This window comes from Balaenoptera ricei, chromosome 1 (assembly GCF_028023285.1).
Source record: "Balaenoptera ricei isolate mBalRic1 chromosome 1, mBalRic1.hap2, whole genome shotgun sequence".
Lineage (NCBI taxonomy): Eukaryota > Metazoa > Chordata > Mammalia > Artiodactyla > Balaenopteridae > Balaenoptera > Balaenoptera ricei.
In genome coordinates this window covers 36,815,954-36,835,326 of record NC_082639.1, presented here as the reverse complement: position 1 = coordinate 36,835,326, position 19,373 = coordinate 36,815,954, and the positions used below count along the sequence as shown (strand labels likewise).

The 19,373-nt window shown below is 53.8% G+C and overlaps 1 protein-coding gene and 1 long non-coding RNA gene across 6 annotated transcripts in view; one reads left to right on the top strand and one right to left on the bottom strand.

Moving 5' to 3' along the window:
• RNF220 (ring finger protein 220) overlaps positions 1–19,373 on the bottom strand; it is a 216,601-nt gene that overhangs the window by 3,508 nt on the left and 193,720 nt on the right. The window contains exons 1-8 of one of the 4 annotated variants that reach the window (XM_059921224.1): positions 15,365–15,515; positions 15,190–15,256; positions 11,336–11,457; positions 10,838–10,970; positions 2,523–2,619; positions 2,233–2,319; positions 2,038–2,093; positions 1,843–1,921 (exon numbers count right to left, since the gene is read on the bottom strand). In XM_059921224.1, coding sequence (XP_059777207.1) covers positions 1,843–1,921; positions 2,038–2,093; positions 2,233–2,319; positions 2,523–2,619; positions 10,838–10,970; positions 11,336–11,457; positions 15,190–15,256; positions 15,365–15,418 — 695 coding nt within the window. In that variant the 5' untranslated portion in view covers positions 15,419–15,515. Of the gene's footprint in view, positions 1–1,842; positions 1,922–2,037; positions 2,094–2,232; positions 2,320–2,522; positions 2,620–10,837; positions 10,971–11,335; positions 11,458–15,189; positions 15,257–15,364; positions 15,516–19,373 lie in introns of those variants that run through there. The other 3 variants (XM_059921215.1, XM_059921197.1, XM_059921207.1) reach the window with 3 other exon arrangements.
• On the top strand, positions 1,716–13,573 carry LOC132364918 (uncharacterized). 2 transcript variants are annotated; one of them, XR_009502959.1, is made up of 4 exons: positions 1,716–1,971; positions 5,286–5,472; positions 6,231–10,147; positions 10,546–13,573. It is a non-coding gene; the product is annotated as an uncharacterized LOC132364918 (long non-coding RNA). The 2 variants fall into 2 exon arrangements; XR_009502958.1 differs by lacking the exon at positions 10,546–13,573 and having other exon boundaries at positions 6,231–10,398.

The following is a 19,373-nucleotide window of genomic DNA, read 5'->3' as shown; positions in this document are numbered from 1 at the left end:
ATCCCCACCTGGACTGCTGGTAAGTTCCTGACAAGGAGACAAGGATGGGTAGCTGTGTTCCCTTCCTCTCCAAGGACCAGGCTGATCCTATGAGGTTATTTCAAAGGTTGGGAAACCAAGGCCTGGAGCTGGGGGCAGCCTACCCCAGAGTAGAAAACTAACTGTCAAACCCCAAACCAGAGAATGAGTTAGAGCTGGGAAGGCAAAAAGGATGGGGCTTCAGGAGAGAATGAAGCCATTTCCCACTTCCATCTCCAAAGGCTCCAAGGCCACATCCAATTCCAGAGCTCACCCTCCCTTGGATTTGCTCGGCACATAACTGGCCTCTGTTCTTTGCTCTGGTGAAATATCCAATCCTCCAGGCCCCTGACCCAGGTAGGTTGTGAGCTATTCCTGAGCCCCTCTGGGGTATGGGGTGGAGAATTTCTTGGAAGAAGCCATGTCTTCCTGCCTTCCTCCTTCCCTAGGTTGTGAAAAAGATCTAGGATGGGAACCCATAATGTGTATGGGGAAGAGAGACATCATGGGGACTGAAGGGCCCTAATCTTGGCAAATCCAGACCCAGTGGAGATCTCTGCACATGACTGAGCCAATCCCCAGTTCATCCCAGACAGCCCTGCCCACTGGTGCCTGTGCTCACACAGGTGGGACAGTCCCCAGCTCCCCCAGCCCTCAGAGGGTAGGACCTTCATGGATGGCCACTGGTTCTGGCCCCCACCTCCCCCTTGGGTGCCATCCCTGATTAATGATCTTGTCTTTCTGATTTATGAGCAGCCCCTCCAGATGAGGGTGGGTGCCCCTTACAGCCCCGCCCACCCCACTCAGCTGGAGTAGGAGAGAATTATTAAATAAACATCCATACGTCATTCCTCCCCCCGCCCCAAAGCTGGTTGCGCCGAACCCGTGCGGCCCGCTCTGGCGCTGACATGGAGCAGCTGCGGTGATTCATGGGCAGCTGGGCCCCGCGCTGCGGCCCATACATCATGCCAGCAGCACTCACGGCCCTGGCCGAGATAAACTGATCAACCACAACGGGCTGGAATGAATTTATGACAACACAAAATGGAGAGAAACAAATGGGAGGTGACCCTGGGCCACCGACCCGGCCCTGCACCGGCCTGCAATCCACTCTCCTGGCAGAAGGCAAGATGGAACACTGGCCCTGGAATGAAGAGGCTGCCTTTTAACCCTGGGCAACCTAGCCTCGAGAGGAGGGAGGGGTGGGTGTGAGGAGTTAGGTAATGGCCAATGGCAGCAGCTCCAGGCAGCCAGAACTGGACAATGCCACCTCCTGGGGCCAGAACTGGCCTTGCCTGGGCTTCTGGAAAGGCACTAAGGTGCCCTGCTGATTTCAAATCCTGGTGGCTCCTGAGGATCCAGGCCAGGGGTTGCCCAAACCTGGGGGAAGTGCTAACGGATCCCCTTTTCCCCTGCCTGAGAACACGGGCCAAAAATTCCTACCAGAAGTGATGAGACCCAATACTCCTGCCTAAAACCCACTGCAAGCGCCACCCGGGACAAGAAAAATGAAACCAATTTAGCTCCCGATTAAGAAACAGAAACTGGAGATGAATCAAGTGTGCTGGCTGGGCTGGGCGGCCATACATCACATTCCCTGGGCGTAGGCCTCTGCAGCGGGCGGGCAGGCAGGCAGGCAGGCTGACTGCTCCTCCCTCCACCAAGGCTCCCAGGGCCTGGGCCCAGCGATCAATTCACAGAGGCATGCTCAGCACCCACCGTCGGCTGTGTGCCCAGGGCAGCAGGCCTTCCTGCTAGCAAAGGGCCCCTCGCCCTCCAACTGAGCTGTGGTTCCCTGGGCCTCCCTCCTGGCCAAACACTCACTTCTCGATGTCACTGTTCTTACAGGTCTTCTGCATGGCCTCCTGCTTGCTGCTCTCACCGTTGCTGGTAGATGGCATCTCTGCTGGGACAGAGAGGCAACTCACACTCTGGCCAGACTGGGCAGCACAGGTGAGGGGTTGGGCTTGAGGCAGTCACTACCACCCCCCATCACTCCTAACCTGCGTCAGGACTTACCGTCACTGGCCCATTTAGAGAACTCAGGTGTGATGCGTGTGCTGGGAGGGCCACCACTAGAGGAAAGGAAGGAGGAAGAACGAAGTGAGCCCTGAAGGCAGGCAGGATAACCTTGAGGGCGGGTACTGGGTTGACACCCACCTCAGGGCTTCCCATCCCTCTAACCCACCCGCCCAAGCCTGTGCCCACACTTGCTTTAGGACTGCGCCCCGGAGTGCCTCTCTCTCCTTGGCTTCACCGGGCTCCTCGCCTGTGCAGGGGATGACGTCGGCCTCCGTGTATCTGGCATGGTGGTCAAGGACAATGGATCCTAGTTTGCGGTGGGCCATGAGGCTTGAATCCTCAGGAGGGCTCCCCCGGCCCAAGCTGAGACACTGACCCTGGGGGGGTGGTGTGGATGAGTGACCGGAGGTGCTCGCTACTTTTCTTATTCCCTTTGGACTGTCCCACCAGCCCCACCTTGTCCCGCAGTGCCCCAAGGATACTGTGGTTTCCCATACTCCAGAGTGTCATCCCCATCCACATCCAAGTCAGCATCACTGTCCGGATTCTCTTTGCCGCTGCACATGACGAAGCCAGAGCCTGTGGGAAGCAGGATATGAGGAGGGCCTGGGGCCAGCAAGACGAGTCCAAGGGTACCCCTTCTGTTTCCCTAGGTACGGGTCAGGTTTTGGGCTAGGTAAGGCCAAACAGAAACTTGGGCTTGGGATATAGAGAGCCAAGAAACTTGGGGGCTCTTGACTAACATTTCAGTCCTTTTCACTCTGCACACCTCAGCCTTCTCTGCACTGCCTCCTGCTCCAAGTGGTCTCTGCTTATAAACTAGCCCATTCATACACTAGGTCAGGTCCTCAGGAGACACCTAGTCTAGGCCTGCTGAACACCTGTCTTCCAGGTCTAAGAAGAGCAGGAAGAAGACAGAGACATTCAGGTCTACAAGGCCACCCCCACCCAGGACCTGGGCATCCCGTGTCCCAGGGTCCAGCCTGACAAGTCTACCAGAAGGGAGAGTAGGCTGGCAAAGGCCCGTCGGAGCCATACAGCAGGACCCCCAGCCAACGTCCTGGTTTTGGCCGTCAGGTCCTTGCCAGCAAAAACACCAGGCAGCTGTTCAAATATTTGGTGTCTGAAGCGCCTGACATTAATTATTCATCCCAACCTCACTCAGCCCAGATTCCTGGACAAGTGCAGTTATAAAGGGATTAAGAAGGGATGGCCGAGGGAGGACAAGCATGCACACCTGCTTCTCAAAGCAGTCCATGGAGGCAAGCAGGTGGGCGGAGGCAGGGCCAAGGGCCGGGCAGGCAGCTGAGCTCACCGAGGTGCATCTGGCACAGCCACAGGCGGACTCCCGGCCAGTGGCAGCGGTGGTGATGTAAGGCACTGAGTTGCTGAAGCTACTCCAGGCCCGCTCACCTGCCATGTGGTCTGACTCCCAGGACCACCCTTCCTGATGGCCCAGGGCCAGTGACCACAAAGCTGCTTCTCCCTCCCCGCCCGTGTCTTCTCCCAGTGGTCCCCATCTCGGACCACATCTCATGAGCCAGTGGAACAGCCCTGCCGGGAACAAAAGGGGCTGAAAGCGATGGGATCTGGGTTGAGTGGAATCAGAGGTGTGAAGCAGTTCAGGGTTCTGCCTCATGATCTCAGACATTTCTTGTTCATTCTTCCCACTTCCAGGGTCTTAACACGCTCATCAGGGCAACAGACATGTAACGGGTTGTCACGCCTCTCGCCTGTTCCTTCACCCTGTTACCTTAGAGCCCTGACCCTCCTTTTCCCTGCTCCAGCAGTGTCTGCAGCTCCCCTCTGCACGCACGACCAAGTCCCAGCTCCTCAGTTAGACCCGCTAAGCTCCGGATGCCCCCACTTCTCCACCTTCCCTCTTTCTCTCACTTCACTCCATAAGCTCCACATATACGGATAGACTACTTACTGCACCTCAAACGTCACCGTGTCCTGCTCATGCTCTCCCCTCCATCTGGAATGTTCTCCACCTTTCAAGCCCATTTCGAAAGCACTTTCTTCCTGATCCTTCTTCTCCCTCCTGCACCTCTGGTCTCTGGTCTCACAAAGGTTCCACCCATCCCAGAGGTAAGCAGCACCAGGGAAAGAGAGAGGCCAGGCACTGCCCAGGCTCCAACCCTCCCTGCCAGTCCTCATCTGCCCTCCACACTGAGGCACCAACAAACTCGAGGCAGCAGGCAGGTCAGCAGCGGGGCCATTAAGCTGAGAAAACACCAAGTTACAGCCCTGTCTACTGTTCATGGCCAAGTGTCCTGACAAGCAATTCCTGCCTTGTGGGTCTATAAACCCTCTGACAGTTTGGGAGACAAACTCCGCCATCAATCAGAATGTGGCCGTCAGGTTCACTTACAGCCTGCGCCTCCCGAGCTCTGCCAACCTCCCTCCCCCAAGTACATGCAGCTCAGCAGTCAGCCTCACATCCTTGGCTTAGCCAGGGCCTGCCTGACCCTGCCCAGCCCTGCCTTTTGGGTGGGCGAGAAGCAAAGCTGAGAATCCTGGCACCACTCCTCAGCCCAGTATGGCTCCCATGGCACAGCTGAGAAAACCGGGCACCGCCAAACTGCCAGGAAAAGTCCTAGCTTCTCAACACATAAAGCAGCCCAGTGGCCAAAGTCCTTATCTCTGCAGTCTCATTGCCTAGCAGGCCTGAACCAAGTCTTGTACTTCAGTGGAACATAGCTATTGTGGTTTCCCAAGTGCTGCATGTTTTCTCATGCCCCCATGCCTTTGTACTTCTTGTTATCTCTGCCTAGAAACATCTCCCTCTTGGTCTACAGAACAAATTCCTGCTCGCTCTGCGAGTCTGACTCTTCTCAATCATGCCTTCTATTCATAGTGCCTACACATGGTAGTTGCTCTATAAATACTTCCTGAATGAACTCACCTCAACATTCTCTCAACCTTTATCGAACTTACCCTCTGCCTGGCTTGACACTGAGGACAGTGTTTCCAGACCTGATTCCTACCCTCAAGGTGCTGAGTGTGGACGAGACGTCCCCACACATTTCTGCATAGGGGTCCCTTCCGTGGCGTCCATCCAGGCTCCTGTGCAACTCCAAAATCGTATTTATTACCACGTATTGTCACTGTCCCTTACCAGAATGAAAGCCCAAGTCTGTGATCTCAGCGTCATCCAGCACAGAGCTGGCCAGGCCCACAGAGGGTGCCATACAACACACCCGAGCAGTAATGGCTTAATGCCAACAATGCTGTTCTATCAGGTCCTGGGAGCCCTGTGCCAGAAAGCCAAGGCCTGATTAGCTGGTGGCCTGGAGAAACCTCTCAGGCCACAACCCTCCCTCTCAGACCTCAGCTCTCGGGTGAGCCACGACCTTCTGCTGCCTTGACCAGCCTGGCAGGATGGAGAGCACAACACATCTTGTTTGCCAAGGAAAAGGCCTGTCTCTGGTATGAGCAGTTTCCTCTGACACTGACCCCATCCCCCAGCAGAGACAGATGTTGGGAACCTCTCCCTACCCCCACAGGTGTTCAGAACAGGCTGCCACCACCAATTTCACTCTTGTGCTGCCCCAGCCAGCTCCAACCTCCTTCCCAGCACATTAAACTTTATTTTCTTAATGAAATGTCACTTGCTGACTTCTGGCAGAATCATAATAAAAAGAAACGGCCATAAAGCCGTTTTATGCAGACAGCGCCCCTGCCAGCTTGCGCCACCCCCCCCAACCCCCGATTTGAGAAGAAGGCTCCAGTCATTTTATGTTCTCAGCTGCTGGAACATCCCAAGCCAGTACTCAGAGGCAAGATGGCACGGAGTACTCCTTTCCAAGCCTCTGGCTCCTGTTCTGTGCAGCTCTGGGGATAACAGGCAAGCTGCCACTCCTGATGCTACTATCCAGGGAAGGGACTCTGCCCCTGGGACCTGCAAGATGACCCAGAGTACCCTTTAGTCACCAGGGAGGCCGCCTTGCTGAGGCTCAGCCCCACTGTATTGTGGCACAAAGGGCTGGGCTGCTGCCCACAGGCAGACTAAGCCTGAGAGTCAGTGATGCTCAGCAGCGGGAGCCTGGTCCTGGGAGGACGGGCGGTGCAAAAAACCTCCAACTGGACACAAGCGATAGAAAGGGAGAGGGTTAAGTGCATATATGATAAGCAAAGCCTAAATTTTATAAAAACGACCCCCCTCTCATAAACTCCTTTTTTCTTAGGTCAAAGAGAGAGAGAGAAAAAAAATCAGCGTTAATTTGATCAACTGATCAGATAATCGATTGAGAAACTGGAGATGCCCGCTTACTGGGGGCAGTAACGTCCTGGAACATGAAACCACAAAAAAGGAGCCGTTGATTTCCTCACCTGCTGCTCCCAACAAAACCAGAGCCCAGGGAGAAAGGAGTCCTGGGGCCTCTGGAGGCCTGTGCTCTCCAAAGGTGTGGTTTGAGGGTGGTGGTGCAAAGCAGCAGCTTCCGGAGAGTTTTACACTGGAATTAGTTACAGATGCAGTTACGGTGTCTTGTGTAAACGCCATCGATTGGGGAGCTGACAGTCTGGGGAGCTGCGATGCGGGACAATCAATCGGCCTGCAGTGTCACCTGCCACCTCGCTGAACAGTTGACAATGCAATTATCCAGTGTGGAGGCAGGGAGTTGGCGTGTGTCAAACGCACTTAGCCACTTTCCGGGCCTCCTCGATAACGTGTTTCACTGCCTCACGTCAGGAGAGACGTAGAGAGACAGACGCCGTTTAAAACCATTGATACTTACTCCTTCTGCCTGTACTCCCCCTGTCCTGGCTTAACAATTGTGTTCCAAAAGGCGATTAAATCCCGACAGTCGCCACAGGGGACAAGAAGGTGCCCTGCTCCTTGCCACCTCTCCTCGCCCCTCCCAGCAGCCAACAGTTATAACTAAAGGTGGTAAGGAGGTAGAAGGTGGCAGCCCTAACACTCTCCATTCCAACACTGCCTGCAGCAGTCGGCTGTTCCAACACCTGTCACTGACTGCACCCAGCAGCAGGGCTGCGCTGGGGGACATTTTTAACATCTGGGGTTCCCATCTTTTGGAAACCAACATGGCAAAGGAGGCAGCAGCTACGGCCAGGCCAATTTCTCCATGCCCCTGGGCTCAGAACACCTCTCAACCCCTTGACCCATAATCTGGAGCTGAAGTTTTATCAAGCAACAGCCAGTTAAAAGACCTGTGCCACAGCTGCCCTGCCTGTCCCCTCCATGGCATCTCATCCCAGGCCACATGGAACCAGCCTAAATCTAAGGCAAGAACTCGAGAAAGATGCAGTCCCTAGGCCAGGACTGGGGCAGGGCAGAGGCCCTGGACAGTGGGTTCTCTTAATATCATCCCTGTCCTCCACCTGTTTGATTCAAAGGGGCTCAGTGCTGGATTCCAGGGATGCATTTCCCTCCAGGGCTCAAAGATGGAGTTGCAGCACCTTCCACTTCCTGTGCCGCCTCCTGGGAAATCCCTCTATCTTGCCACTCATGTGCCCACCACATCACTGTGACCTTATCTGAAGCCAACCATTCCATATTCTCTCTCCAGCCTGTCCATTCCAGATATGATGAGCTCCAGGCTCCCCCAATCCAGCTGAGTGAACTTTCACTGGCAACCAAAACAGGAGGGACCAAAGCTCCCACAAGTCTCTTCTCCGGGACCCAGGAGCTGGTGACAGGCAATGAGGAGAGCTGGGGCTCATTCATCACATACCTCCTTTGACTATAGGCAGGAGCAGGTTTGTCCCCAAGGGCTGTATAATTAGGTTTCTGCTGTGGCCCAGCCTAGAGGTCCCTTGCTCTGCCCAGGGCTGGCATAGGGCACCAGAAGAGCGTCTTTCTTCCCTAACTGTTGAGCTCTTTTAGGGGAATGTTGGTGAAGTACTAGGGTCCATGTGCTGCCCTTTATGCAGTTATTAACTCTGGGTGGGGAGAAACAGCACTAGCAGGTTAGCAAACCTAAGGTTCAGAGAGGACAATCAACAGCTTAGGCACGCAGCCCAGGGTGTCTCTGAGAACTGAGAAGGCCAGAGCGTTTCCTAGTCACTGAAAGTTTCTTCCAAACTACTCTCTTGAAAACTTTATCTCTTCCTTCAGACTCTTAAAGATCCACTTCCAGCTGGACCTATCTGAGTGCTTACCTGTTCTGTCAGGTCCTTCGTTTTGTCCTAAAATACCAATTCCAAGTACTCCCAGGCCTAAGCAATCTGGGCCTCACCCTCAGTAACCACAGGCCCCATCTCCAAGGCCCATTCCCCTCAGCCAAGTGTCCCATCAAAAACTCTTGCTTGTTCACTGGTTCCACGGCAGAATACATTCAAGGAAACCGATTTGCTCCACCAGACCATCTCCCAGTGGGCCTGGTGGGAAGCTTTGCTGAGGATGATGAAGGGGTCCTGGTCTGGGAGGAGGGATAGGGGGTGATCGGATATAGGAACTTATCTGCAATTCTTTCATATCTAACAAGGACAGCAATCTCTGTTCTGTCAGCACGCACAGCTCGGCTTAAATGGGCCTCACCACTCGTCTGCTCATCCTGCCTCTGCTCCCTCTCTCTGAAGTCGGCTGGGCAGCTTCTTCAGCCAGCGTTATCACTCCCTCTAACCGGTCTTGGCAGGCAATCTAATTCCTCCTGAAAAGGTCACCGCCATTTTAACTGCCTTTCAATCACATTAAGCACGCGCTGCCCGGCTTGCAGCCCAGCCCGCCCGGCGGGCGATCAATGCGCTACACTGACACCAGCCCGCCTGGCGGGGCCACACCCAACCCCCCAAGAGTTGGGGCCTATCGGTCCTGGCCAAGGAGGGTAGACTGACAGATGGCCAGCTCCTGCAGACAGGGTTTCGGGGGCAGAGGCGGTCAGGATCAGACAGGGCCTCCTTTGATAGCACCCCCCACCGAGGAGCCTCAGCCTCCTCCGCTCCACTGCGCCCTGCTCTCTGCCTCGTGGCCCCTGCTGATCTCGCTGTAAAACAGCCTTTCAAGTCTGCCTGTCTTTTGACTGCACTAAGCTGTTTAAGAGGCGGCAGCAGCTTCTATCAGGAAAGCTGGAGCAATTCTCTGCAGATAAAGGCACCTCCGGCCCCATTCCCTCTTCAAGTCTCACTCTCATTCTCGCTCTCCAAATCGCTCAAAGAAAAGCCCCCTTTGAACTCCTCTCAGGAATTCTTGAAAAGAACAACCTCACAGTGTAAACACTCAGGGAAAACTGACACCCGCCCATAGGGCTGAAGAGCCCCTCACACCCGCTCTGCAAGTGCGTCCCAGCACCTGGGAAATACTTGGTTGTAGCAGCAGGCCCCATGCAGCTTCATCCCCCTAAGCCCTGTCTGGTGCCCAGAAGCCACCAGGTCCAGTTCTGTGCCAAGAAACCTGACTAAAAACTTGCCGCGGTAATGGAAGATATGAAAATCTGCAGCCACCCAACAGAGCGAACCCAGAGCGGCATCCTGGAACTGCCCCTGGAACAGACACCTGTGTGTACAAGTCACTGGACCCTGGGCTTTGCTGCTCATCCTCCCTGGGCCTCAGACACTCGGAAACTCCAGGATGGGACCAGAGTGAAATGGCAAACGGACATCCTCCCACCTCAGCGTTCAGGATCGGGAAACGGTTTGGCCTGATTAACCTTCCTGATTTACACTTTGGCTTGTCCCCAAACACTTGGGCAATATGAGAGAAGCCCAGAAGCATAACGCCACACCTGGGCTCGTGGCCCCTTCATGTAGCCAGTCTGCCCTGGATGGCACTGTGGGGACCACTCCTCAGCACCAGCCCGAGAAGCACTGCCCCCAATGAGGCAGAGACCCTCCTCCCAGCTGCTGTGAGATTCCCCAGGGACCAGACACAGCAATACTCCCAAGGGTGTTGCCCAGAGAACTGGAGGCAGATGGGAAGCAGACTGGCTCACTTAATGACCACAAGCTGCAGTGCCAGCTGTGCTTGTGCACAGAAAGAGAGAAGAGCTGGAGGCTGGGAGGCTGACAGCTCCCCCTTTGCCCTGCCCAAGGCAGAAGGCTTTGACAAGAGGACACCGACCCTGGGCACCTACCAGTCTGCTATTTGACCTGGTGGGGGTGGGGGACTTCCACTGGGCCAAGCTATATCTCTCCAAGGAGCCAAGTAGGTAGTGGGTCTGGGCAGGGTCCTGCAGAGTCCTCTGCAGCAGCAGGGGAGAGTCCCAGGGAAGCAGGGAGCAGCTGGGCACAGGCCCCTCTTGCTTCAGGGCAGAGGGCGCCCAGGGAGAAGAGATGGGATCAGAGCTAAAATTAGATTCACCAATGAAGCTCATGGGAGGTCAAATTTTGCCATAACTCACTCTCTCCTCTGTAACTGATTTCCCTGACATGGGGCCGAGGAGGAGGAGCGGGGGGGTGGCGGGGGGAATCCAATGTGTTTGCCTGGAAGCCCTCGGGGCCCCCAGTGCTGGAGGTGTACAGCAGGTTGCTGGATTCTCATTTATCAGCCTTAAGAGGGATGGAGTGATAAATGCATAACCGTCCCTTTAATATTTTATGCAGGTGCTAACGTGGCTTGGCTGTCACCTTCAACGCATCACCCGAGGCTGAGAGACCCCCCTCGTCACTCCTAGCTTGCAGCCTCACAGTTCCATTTCCCCACCCAAATACATCCATTTTAATATGCACATCACAGGCAGGCAGCACGGTCACAAAGGAGCCCCGCCAGCAGCAGCTTGCACGTGGTGGAATGGATGACCAGCCACCAGCCCTGGCCTCTTGGCTCCCAACAGATGGATACCCAGCAGAGGCCTGGCCACCAGAGTGCCACCGCCTATGTGTCAGCTGCTTGTACCTCGGAAACCACCTTCCAGGAGAGTGGTGGCCCGTATCCGCTTCTGCCCGCACCACTCATACTCCTCAAAGCGGTTGCTGTTCTCATGCTCGATGTCCACGGCATCATCCTCAGCCATGCAGGAGCCTTCCCTCTGTGAAGAGCAGAGCAGGATCATGCGGGTCCCAGGCCATCCCTACCTGCTCCCCAGGGCCTGCAAGGAAGGCACAGCCCTAGCCCCAAGCTGCAGTGTGCCCCACAGGCCCCCAGCTCTAGGGCTCCTTTGAAGTAAACGAATCTAGAGGTCAAAGACCTGGGCTTTTCCCCAATAATTTTCCACTGGAGCCCCAGGGGAGGAGTGGGAGAGCGAAAGCAAAGGAAGAGAGCAAAGAACAGAGAGGAAGAAGCTGCTGAGACCACAGGGAAACCCCAACAGCCCATAGATCTGGAGGCAGTCAGCAGCTAGTGTCAGGGGAAGGAGGGGAGGGGAGGGGAGGTAGGTGGTGATGGCCCCTCTACCTTAGAAAGGCAATGCTCCACATGCCTACTCATCTCCTGCTCCGATCCTGCCAGGGGGCGGCTGCACAGGGGACATACCTGCCCTTCATCTTGCTTCCTCCGTTTCATTTTCCCAATCCGAGCTGCATGGAGAAACCGAAAACAAAGCATAGAACAGGCAGACGGTCACTGTAGTTCCCAAGGTCCCAGTGGAGCTGACACATCCTGACCTCCTGCCAGCCATTAGCCCTTTTGTTCAGTGCCTCATCTGGCCCTCATCATGCAGCACCTTCGGCTCCTTTGGGGACTGGACCTTGCCAAGAGCACCTGGGGAGGAGATTGGTGCTAGGCCAGCGAAGTGTCCACTCTTTGGCCACAGCTGGCTCAAGCTCAACCCTTACCTTCCTACCTGCAGTGCTCAATGAATCCAGTGAGCAAAGATGCTCTCCTTGGCACTTGCTATGTGTCTCCCCAGAAGGCCAAGACCATACGCTCTTTTAGAGTCAAGAAGCATAACTTTAGAGAACATTTCTTGGCTAGAATCCAAGGTCCCTCCAGGGGCCTGATTTGGCCTGCTGTTCACTTATCAGTTAAAACCCCTTTGTTCCTGGGCCAAGAGCCCTGAGGTACAGCCCTTACTGTCCTATGTAGAATTACCCCAGTGAGAATTTCTCTCATGTCCACTGGTCCCATTTTACAGAAGAGGAGACTGAGGCCCAGTCATAAAGGTATAGAGGATCTGAGTCAGACAGCCCAGATACCTTGAGAGGGTAGCCCTTACTGTGCCTACCCAAACCTGTTCCATCATTTCTAATCAGTGCGGAGGGGCTGGCAGGCCCTCGAGGCAGAGGGCTCCCTGCCATGCTGTCCCGCAGGGGGCTCAATTCCAAAGTGCACGCTGCAAGCCCACAGCACTGCTAATTAATGCCGAGAGATACAATCATTTCTAATTAGCTCACTAATCCCTCTCTGCAGCCCTCCTGTCACTGAAGCAGGAAGGGGTCAAAACAAGGGACTCTGTTCCCTCTGCCCTCTCCTGTGATGCATCAGTAGAAGTAGAGCTAGCCACTCTGAGACCAGACTGACTGGGGTGGGGATAGGGGTGGAGCCAGCCAAGGAGGGAAGGGTTCCCCACTGCAAGGCCAGAAAGAACTTCCTGTGGATACTGACCCTGGTGGAAAGCTCATCAATGCAGTTTAGGGAGCGAGACACAGGTGAAAGGTGATGCAGGTGAGAGTCGATAAGTTACAGTTTAGAGTTTCAATTGTGTGTAAGGTTCAGAGCCAAATACCTTATACAAGGTAGCTCATTTTATTCTATATCCAGAAACTAGGTTGTATTATCCATTTTAACAGAAAAAGATAGTCAAGGCAGTTGTCCAGGTAGCTAAAAAGTGGCAAAGGCAGCATAGGAAACCAGGCCTGACTCCATAGCTTAGAAGGCTTTCCTGTCCCGAGTGCCCCCAACTGATCAGCATCAACAAAGATTGATCCTGTGAGTGTGCTAGGTCAGCAAGAATATGCACTTGGGGCTCCTGCCTGTTGAGGGTCTGAGGCAGGGAGCTACTCCAACCCTAAAACAGAGTAGCCCTAGAAAGAGCCAAATCATCAAGAAAGCCACCATCCCACCAGGACTGAGCATGGAGTTTGAGAAACCGTGGTCTGCAGCCTGGCCCGTCTCTTCAATTTCCTGTGCTCTCACTATAGGAGATGTGACTATGTTCTGGTGCCCCGCTTGATTTTGTGGACAAAGATCTAGACTTCTTCACCTTGACTTCCCTAACCCTTGGACTCTCAGGCTTGGGTCATCTTGACACCCTAGAGCAGGGGTCCCCAACCCCCAGGCCATGGACCAGTACCAGTCCATTGCCTGTTAGGAACCGGGCCACACAGGAGGAGGTGAGCGGTGGGTGAGTGAGGGAGGCTTCATCTGTATTTACAGCCGCTCCCCATTGGTCGAATTATGGCTTGAGCTCCACCTCCTGTCAGATCAGCAGCAGTACTAGATTCTCACAGAAGCGCGAACCCTACTGTGAACTGCGCATGCAAGGGATCTAGGTGGCGCACTCCTTATGAGAATCTAATGTCTGATGATCTGAGGTGGAGCTGAGGTGGTCCCATCACCCCCAGATGGGACCATCTAGTTGCAGGAAAATAAGCTCAGAGCTCCCACTGATTCTGCATTATGGTGAGTTGTGTAATTACTTCATTATATGTTACAATGTAATAGTAATAGAAATAAAGTGCACAATAAATGTAATGCGCTTGACTCATCCTGAAACCATCCTCCCCCCCCACCCCCCACCCCCCCCCCCCGGTCTGTGGAAAAACTGTCTTACACAAAACCAGTCCCTAGTGCCAAAAACGTTGGGGACCACTGCTCTAGAGGCAGGGCTAGGATGGAGAAGGGATGCTAGATATCAGAAAGGCAGTGAGCAAGGTACCCTGAAACTTCTAGAAGCCTATATGGAGCAGTGCGCCAGTACAAAGGTTCCTCCCCTACCCGGCCTAAAGCTCAAGGGAGTGCCTCTCTGGTAAGAAGGAGACTATGACAGACACTGATAATTGAATAAAGGAATGAATCTCATAGGATTGCCAAGGAAGGCATGATACTGGATGCTCTCCTTGCCCAGGCCACCCATGCCAGAAAATTCCTTGTAGTCCCAGGAAAGTCCCTGATGGATTGGGCATCACCTGGAAATCCTCAGATAAGCAATTCAGGTTTATTTTCTTGCCATTCATCTTCTAAGTCCTGAACTAAGCTTACTAAAACATGATAAGGAAAGTTTGCTCCCTACCTAGAGGCTTCCACTGAGTAGGACAAGTCAAAGTATTGCCAAGGAGGTAGCATGGCATAGTCCAAGAAGCACAGGCTTTGGAAGTAAACAAACCAGTTCAAACCATGGCTCAGTTACATCCCAGCTGTGTGGTTTTAAACAAATCACCTTCACCTCTCCCAGCCTCAGTTTCCTCATCTACAAAATGTGTGTTAACACTCCCTCTCAGTTATGATAAAGGTGCTTAACACGGTGCCGGCCCATGATAAATGTTCTCCTTTTCCCAGTCTGGGGCTCAGCCTCCCAGCAGAAACCAAGTGGCAGGAACTGGGGACCTTGAACATCCATGGCCTCACTCACCAGTTGGCCTAGAGACCCCCAAGCCCCTTACAGACAACCCCCATATATACCACACCCTACCCAGCACAAAACACTAGATCATTCAATTGTGTTCAGCAAATAGGAATGTTCCAGAGGTTTGAATCCAAAAGGGGCGCGGGGCGGAGGTGGGGGGGGATGGTGGCCTGCCAGGTAGTACATACACGGAGTGCTTTCAGAGAAGGCCTCTAAGAGCTGTCGAGCCCACGCTGATCACCTTTGTGAAATGTGGGCCGACTGATAACTCAAAAAGCCCTGGGATGAGTTAGTTCCTGTTGCCGTGGGAACTCCAGATCTCACTGCATTGTCAAGTCTCAGCAGAGAGGCTGTATTCACACTACTGGGCACTGATTAAAAACTGGAAGAAAAACATTCTCAGCGCCCTGCCGGCTTGTACAGTGAGGTCCCAGCAGTTTGCAAATTCAAAACTGAGCTCCCGTGTGGAATTGTGTGGCTTGTTTCTCATTCTCTGGCACTTACTGACCCCCAAGGTTCTTCAAGGCCTAGAGAGGCTCACGCAAGAGATGGGGACCATAACCTCCACTAGACAGATGGAGAAACTGAGGGCAGCCGCCTTGGTCAGCACATACTCAGACGCTGTGACTGTGAAGAAGCCAGTGGGCCCTAATGTCGAAGAGACCCAGGGAAGTCAGGAACTGCAGGCAGTGAGGGAGGGAGGAGGCTGGGGGTGGGGCGGAGGGAGGGGCCGCGCAAGACTCACCATTCAGTCGGGTCTGCCGGTTGGCTCGCACTCGCAAGAAGGTCTGGGAAAAGATCCCGGGCAAATGCAAAAAAGAGAACAGAGTGTCAGCGCGGCCTGGAGTCCCGACCCCCGCCCCAGCCCCAGCCCCCGGTCCAGACCTGCCCCGCCCCAAACAGCCCGTAAACAAACCTACTTCCTCCCTCCCGCCGGCCCCCCTGCTTCGCCGGCCGCTCCGGGCCCTCGGCATAGCCGCCGGAGGCTGCTCTAGCGGGACCCCGTGGCCGCCGCGCGGTGCCGCCCCAGCCCCGGCCTCCGGCGCTCCGGGCCCCGCGGCCGCCCGGCCGGCGAGGGCGGCGATGCGGGCGGATTCCCCCCGGCTGCCCGGCGGCGGCGGCACCTCAGCTCCCAGCGGCGGCGGCGGCCATGTTGGCCTTGATCACGTGACTCGCCGCCGTCGCGCGCCGGGGGTGAAAGTTCAAGAAGTGGTGGGGGCTGCTGGACCGGGACCAGGAAACAGCGGCTCGCACTCCGGCAGCAACAGGCTGAGGCAGCCCTGGGGTCCCTCCCACCGGCCGCAAAGCCAACCGGCCCGGGTTTTAGTGGCTGCGAGGTCCTCCCAGCCTACTCCACGGCCCCTCCTAGCGCGGGGCTCCTTCCGCCCCGGAACCTCGCCTGGCTCCCGCCTCCCGCGCGGCTACCCCTTTGCTGGGCAGATGGCGTAGGACTTCCCGATTGCAGCGGCCCGTCTCACCGCGAGTCCCAGCTGTCTCTTCCCCAGTCCCCAGCCTTTCAGCAGTCCCGATATTAGAGGATTCCCAACATTTCAGCTGTCTTCTGGACAACCTCTGGAGCTGCCACTGGCAACGCACAGCCACGCGGCCAAAGTGGAACCCAGCATCACTCAAACAAGTGCCTTCCTCCAGGATTCGCAGTTTCTAACGGGATACCACCATCCACTCTGGTGTGCCCACACCAGAAAGTTGAGAGTGAGTCGTCCTTGACCCCACCCTCCTTCAGGTCGTCACACTCAAGCCTTCTTTCATCTCAGAGTCTACCTTTAAAGGCTAAATCTTTTTATCTCCCCTTCTGTGTATCTCCTTCTCGCCCTTCCAGGCCTAACCTAAAAATATTATTTCCTCTCTACTTCCATCTCTACTCTCAGTATGGCTTGTACAAATTGTTATCGGTGGGCTGACCACTCCAGGGATGGGGCCATGTGTGAGTCCTGGGTGAAGCCAGAGCCCGGTACAGCGCTGGGCACAGGGCCAGCCATCCCTGCGTGTTTCTTCAGTGGCTATACCTATCCTGGATGTCATTGCTCTAGTTCATAATCTTAGGAGCTCTCTAAATTTGCAGCTGTCTCCCATTTGGCCTTCACATCTCCAGCTTTTCTCCCTGTAACCCATCCTCCACAGTACATGCAGTGTGATCTTTGTATCATGCAAAATTGACCCTCTTTCTTCCTCCCCTTTAAATCCTTTAGTGGTTCTCCACTGAGATCTGCACCGTGGCATACAGGTCGTCTCTGACGTGCTCTGCCTATTTCTCCAGACTCTTCTTCTGCCACTCCTGCTCTCTCCTTTTCCCCTCCTGACACTACCTGTAGCTCTTGGAGCACCCCATACTCTGGACTTTGGGCTATATTATTCTCCATGCACCCATATTCCCTGCTTGGTTAACTGTTTGTTGTTCATCCTACAGGACTCTGGGATGACTTCGCTTTTCCCCCAGTGTTGGGTTAGTTGCTTCCTCTGAGTTTTCACAGTCCCTTGGCTTTCCTTTGAACTTGGATATTTTGACTGCTAACAGACCTGTCCCTTCTACTTGGGAGGTCATCTCCATCCAGTAACAGGGCCTGGCATGCAGGAGAAATCCGTGGGGTGGAGAGGAGGATATTTATGAGGGAAGCCCCTGAACCCAGTGCAGGGCTGAGAAACAATCTAGGATTCAGGGCTAGACAAACTCAAGTTCAGATCCTGACTTGGTTACTTATAATATATGTGCTCTTAGAAAAGTCACTTCTTCTCTCTAGGCCTGTTTCCTTAGCTATAAATTGGGGGCAATGAATCCTAGCTTGTACAGTTGCTATGAGGGTAAAGTGAGGTAATGGTTAAAGGGTTAGGTAACCCAGCAGGGGCCAAGGAAATGGGAAACCAAACCAGAAACCAGTACCTCCTGATTTCAGGGCCAAGTTTGATGATTTTTTAAAAACAGTCCAACATAATTGAGCAACTACTACATGCCAGGTGTTGTGTAAAGATCAGGGGATTCCAGCTTCACTTTCTACCAGTTCCCCTTGTGTTTTACATTCTAACAAAACTGAACTGCTAGTGGGTCCCCAAATACATCATTCTGTGTTACACCTCTCTGCCTTTTGCACATACATAGAGTTGCCTTGATCTGGAATATCTTTTCTTCCTTGTCCACCAAAGTGAACTCCTACTCATCCTGTTCAGTCATTACCTCCTCTGTGAATCTTACTCTGATTTTCTCTTTCCACTGTGCTGTCCTAGAAACTTATTTATATCCCTATCATAGCACTTAAAACACTGGGCTGTAATTATCTATTTGCAGATCTAACCCCGTGAAGGCAAGGACCTTGGGCTGAGCATGAGTGAGTACTAGATAAGTGTTTGAGTAAAGGAAGGGAGTAAAGAAGGGGCCTTGGCGAGACCCTCAGTCTAGTGCAAGAGTCAGGCTCATCATGATAGATTAAGTATGTTCATAATTCTTTGCAGCTCCTCCTATCAAAGAGCTGCATTTCCTCATCCCTTGATTATGTGTTAGCTTTGTGAGTTCCAGAGCCTAGGCCTCAAGAGGCCTTTCAGCTTTGGCCTTCGCCCTCTTGGCATGACACTGTCCTGAGACTGCCAAGTAAGGAAGCCAGTCTAACCTCCTGGAGGATGATAGGCCGTATGGAAGAGAACCAAGGCCCCTAATCTTCCAGATATGTGGTGAGGCCATTTTGGACTTTCTAGGCCAGCTAGTCCTCCAGCTGAATGAGCTTCATGAATGAGGAAAGGCCTACTCAGCTGACAGAACCATGAGAAATCATGAGAGATTATAAGTTGTATTAAGCCACTAAGTTTTGGGATGGTTTGTTATATACTAGAAGATAATGGAAACATACTTAAATGGGTGTTGATATAAGATGATCGGGGCAATAACATGGACATGACGGGGTCATGAGAAGAGAAAGCTAATCCAGAAAGGCTTCCCGGAGCAGAGGGAAGTTGGACAGGTTGTTGAGGGATAAATAGAAATTTGATGGGGTGGGGTAAAATAACCCCATTAAAAGCAGCATGTGTAAAAACAGAGAGGCAAGAAAGGAGTGGCACAGCCAACGAGTGGTTAGCATTAATCTGGCGAGCACAGCCCACAGGATTCACGGAAGGCAGTATTAGGAATGGAAGCTGGAAAGGTCGACTCTAAATCACAGAGGCCTTGGTGCCATGCCTTAGCACGCCTAGCCTATGCCTGATGGTTACTCTTTCCCTAGTTCAACAAATAGTGGAGCTGAATGCTGTGGCTGAAATAGAGAGGACTGGCCACTGAAGGCAGGGCTCTGTCTCCCTTTGGGACAGAATTCTCTGGGATGGAGCCTTGTCTCCCTATCCCAGAATCCCGTAGAGTTGGGTCATTTCTCCATCTTGAATCAGGATTGTTTGGGTGAGGAGTGACTGCCTCTCTCAAACCAGGGCTCACAAGAGCAGGGATCCCTCCCCAGGGCTGGCACTTTGGGCTCTGCAGTTTGAGTCCCAGACAAGGGCATCCAGCAGAGGAGATGCTAGTTGAAGCTGGTGTACAGCCCACACTCCGTATTCCACTCACCAAGCTCTGCACCCTGACGCCAGGCTGTGCCAGCTGGGAGGAAAAAGTGCCCAGAGAGAAGACCTCGAATTCCAAGAAAGGCTTCCTGTGTACCAGCAGTGGCCCTGGTTCTCTACCCCAGATGATAGGTCCCTGCTGCCTTGTCTCTTTGCATTAGTCAGGACTGTGTTTCCCTTTTCACATAAGGGCTCCCTGAGAAGCCGTGCTGCCATTTAGACAAATGTTCCTTGGAGCAGGCCCTGTTTTCTGCCCTCTGACTGGAGCTCCTGAAGGCAGGGCTCTGTCTCCTCAGAAGCTTCTGGGGGAAGCTCTTTCTCCTTCCTACCACAAATAAGGTCTATATAAGCTGGAATATTACCCTTAGGTCCCCC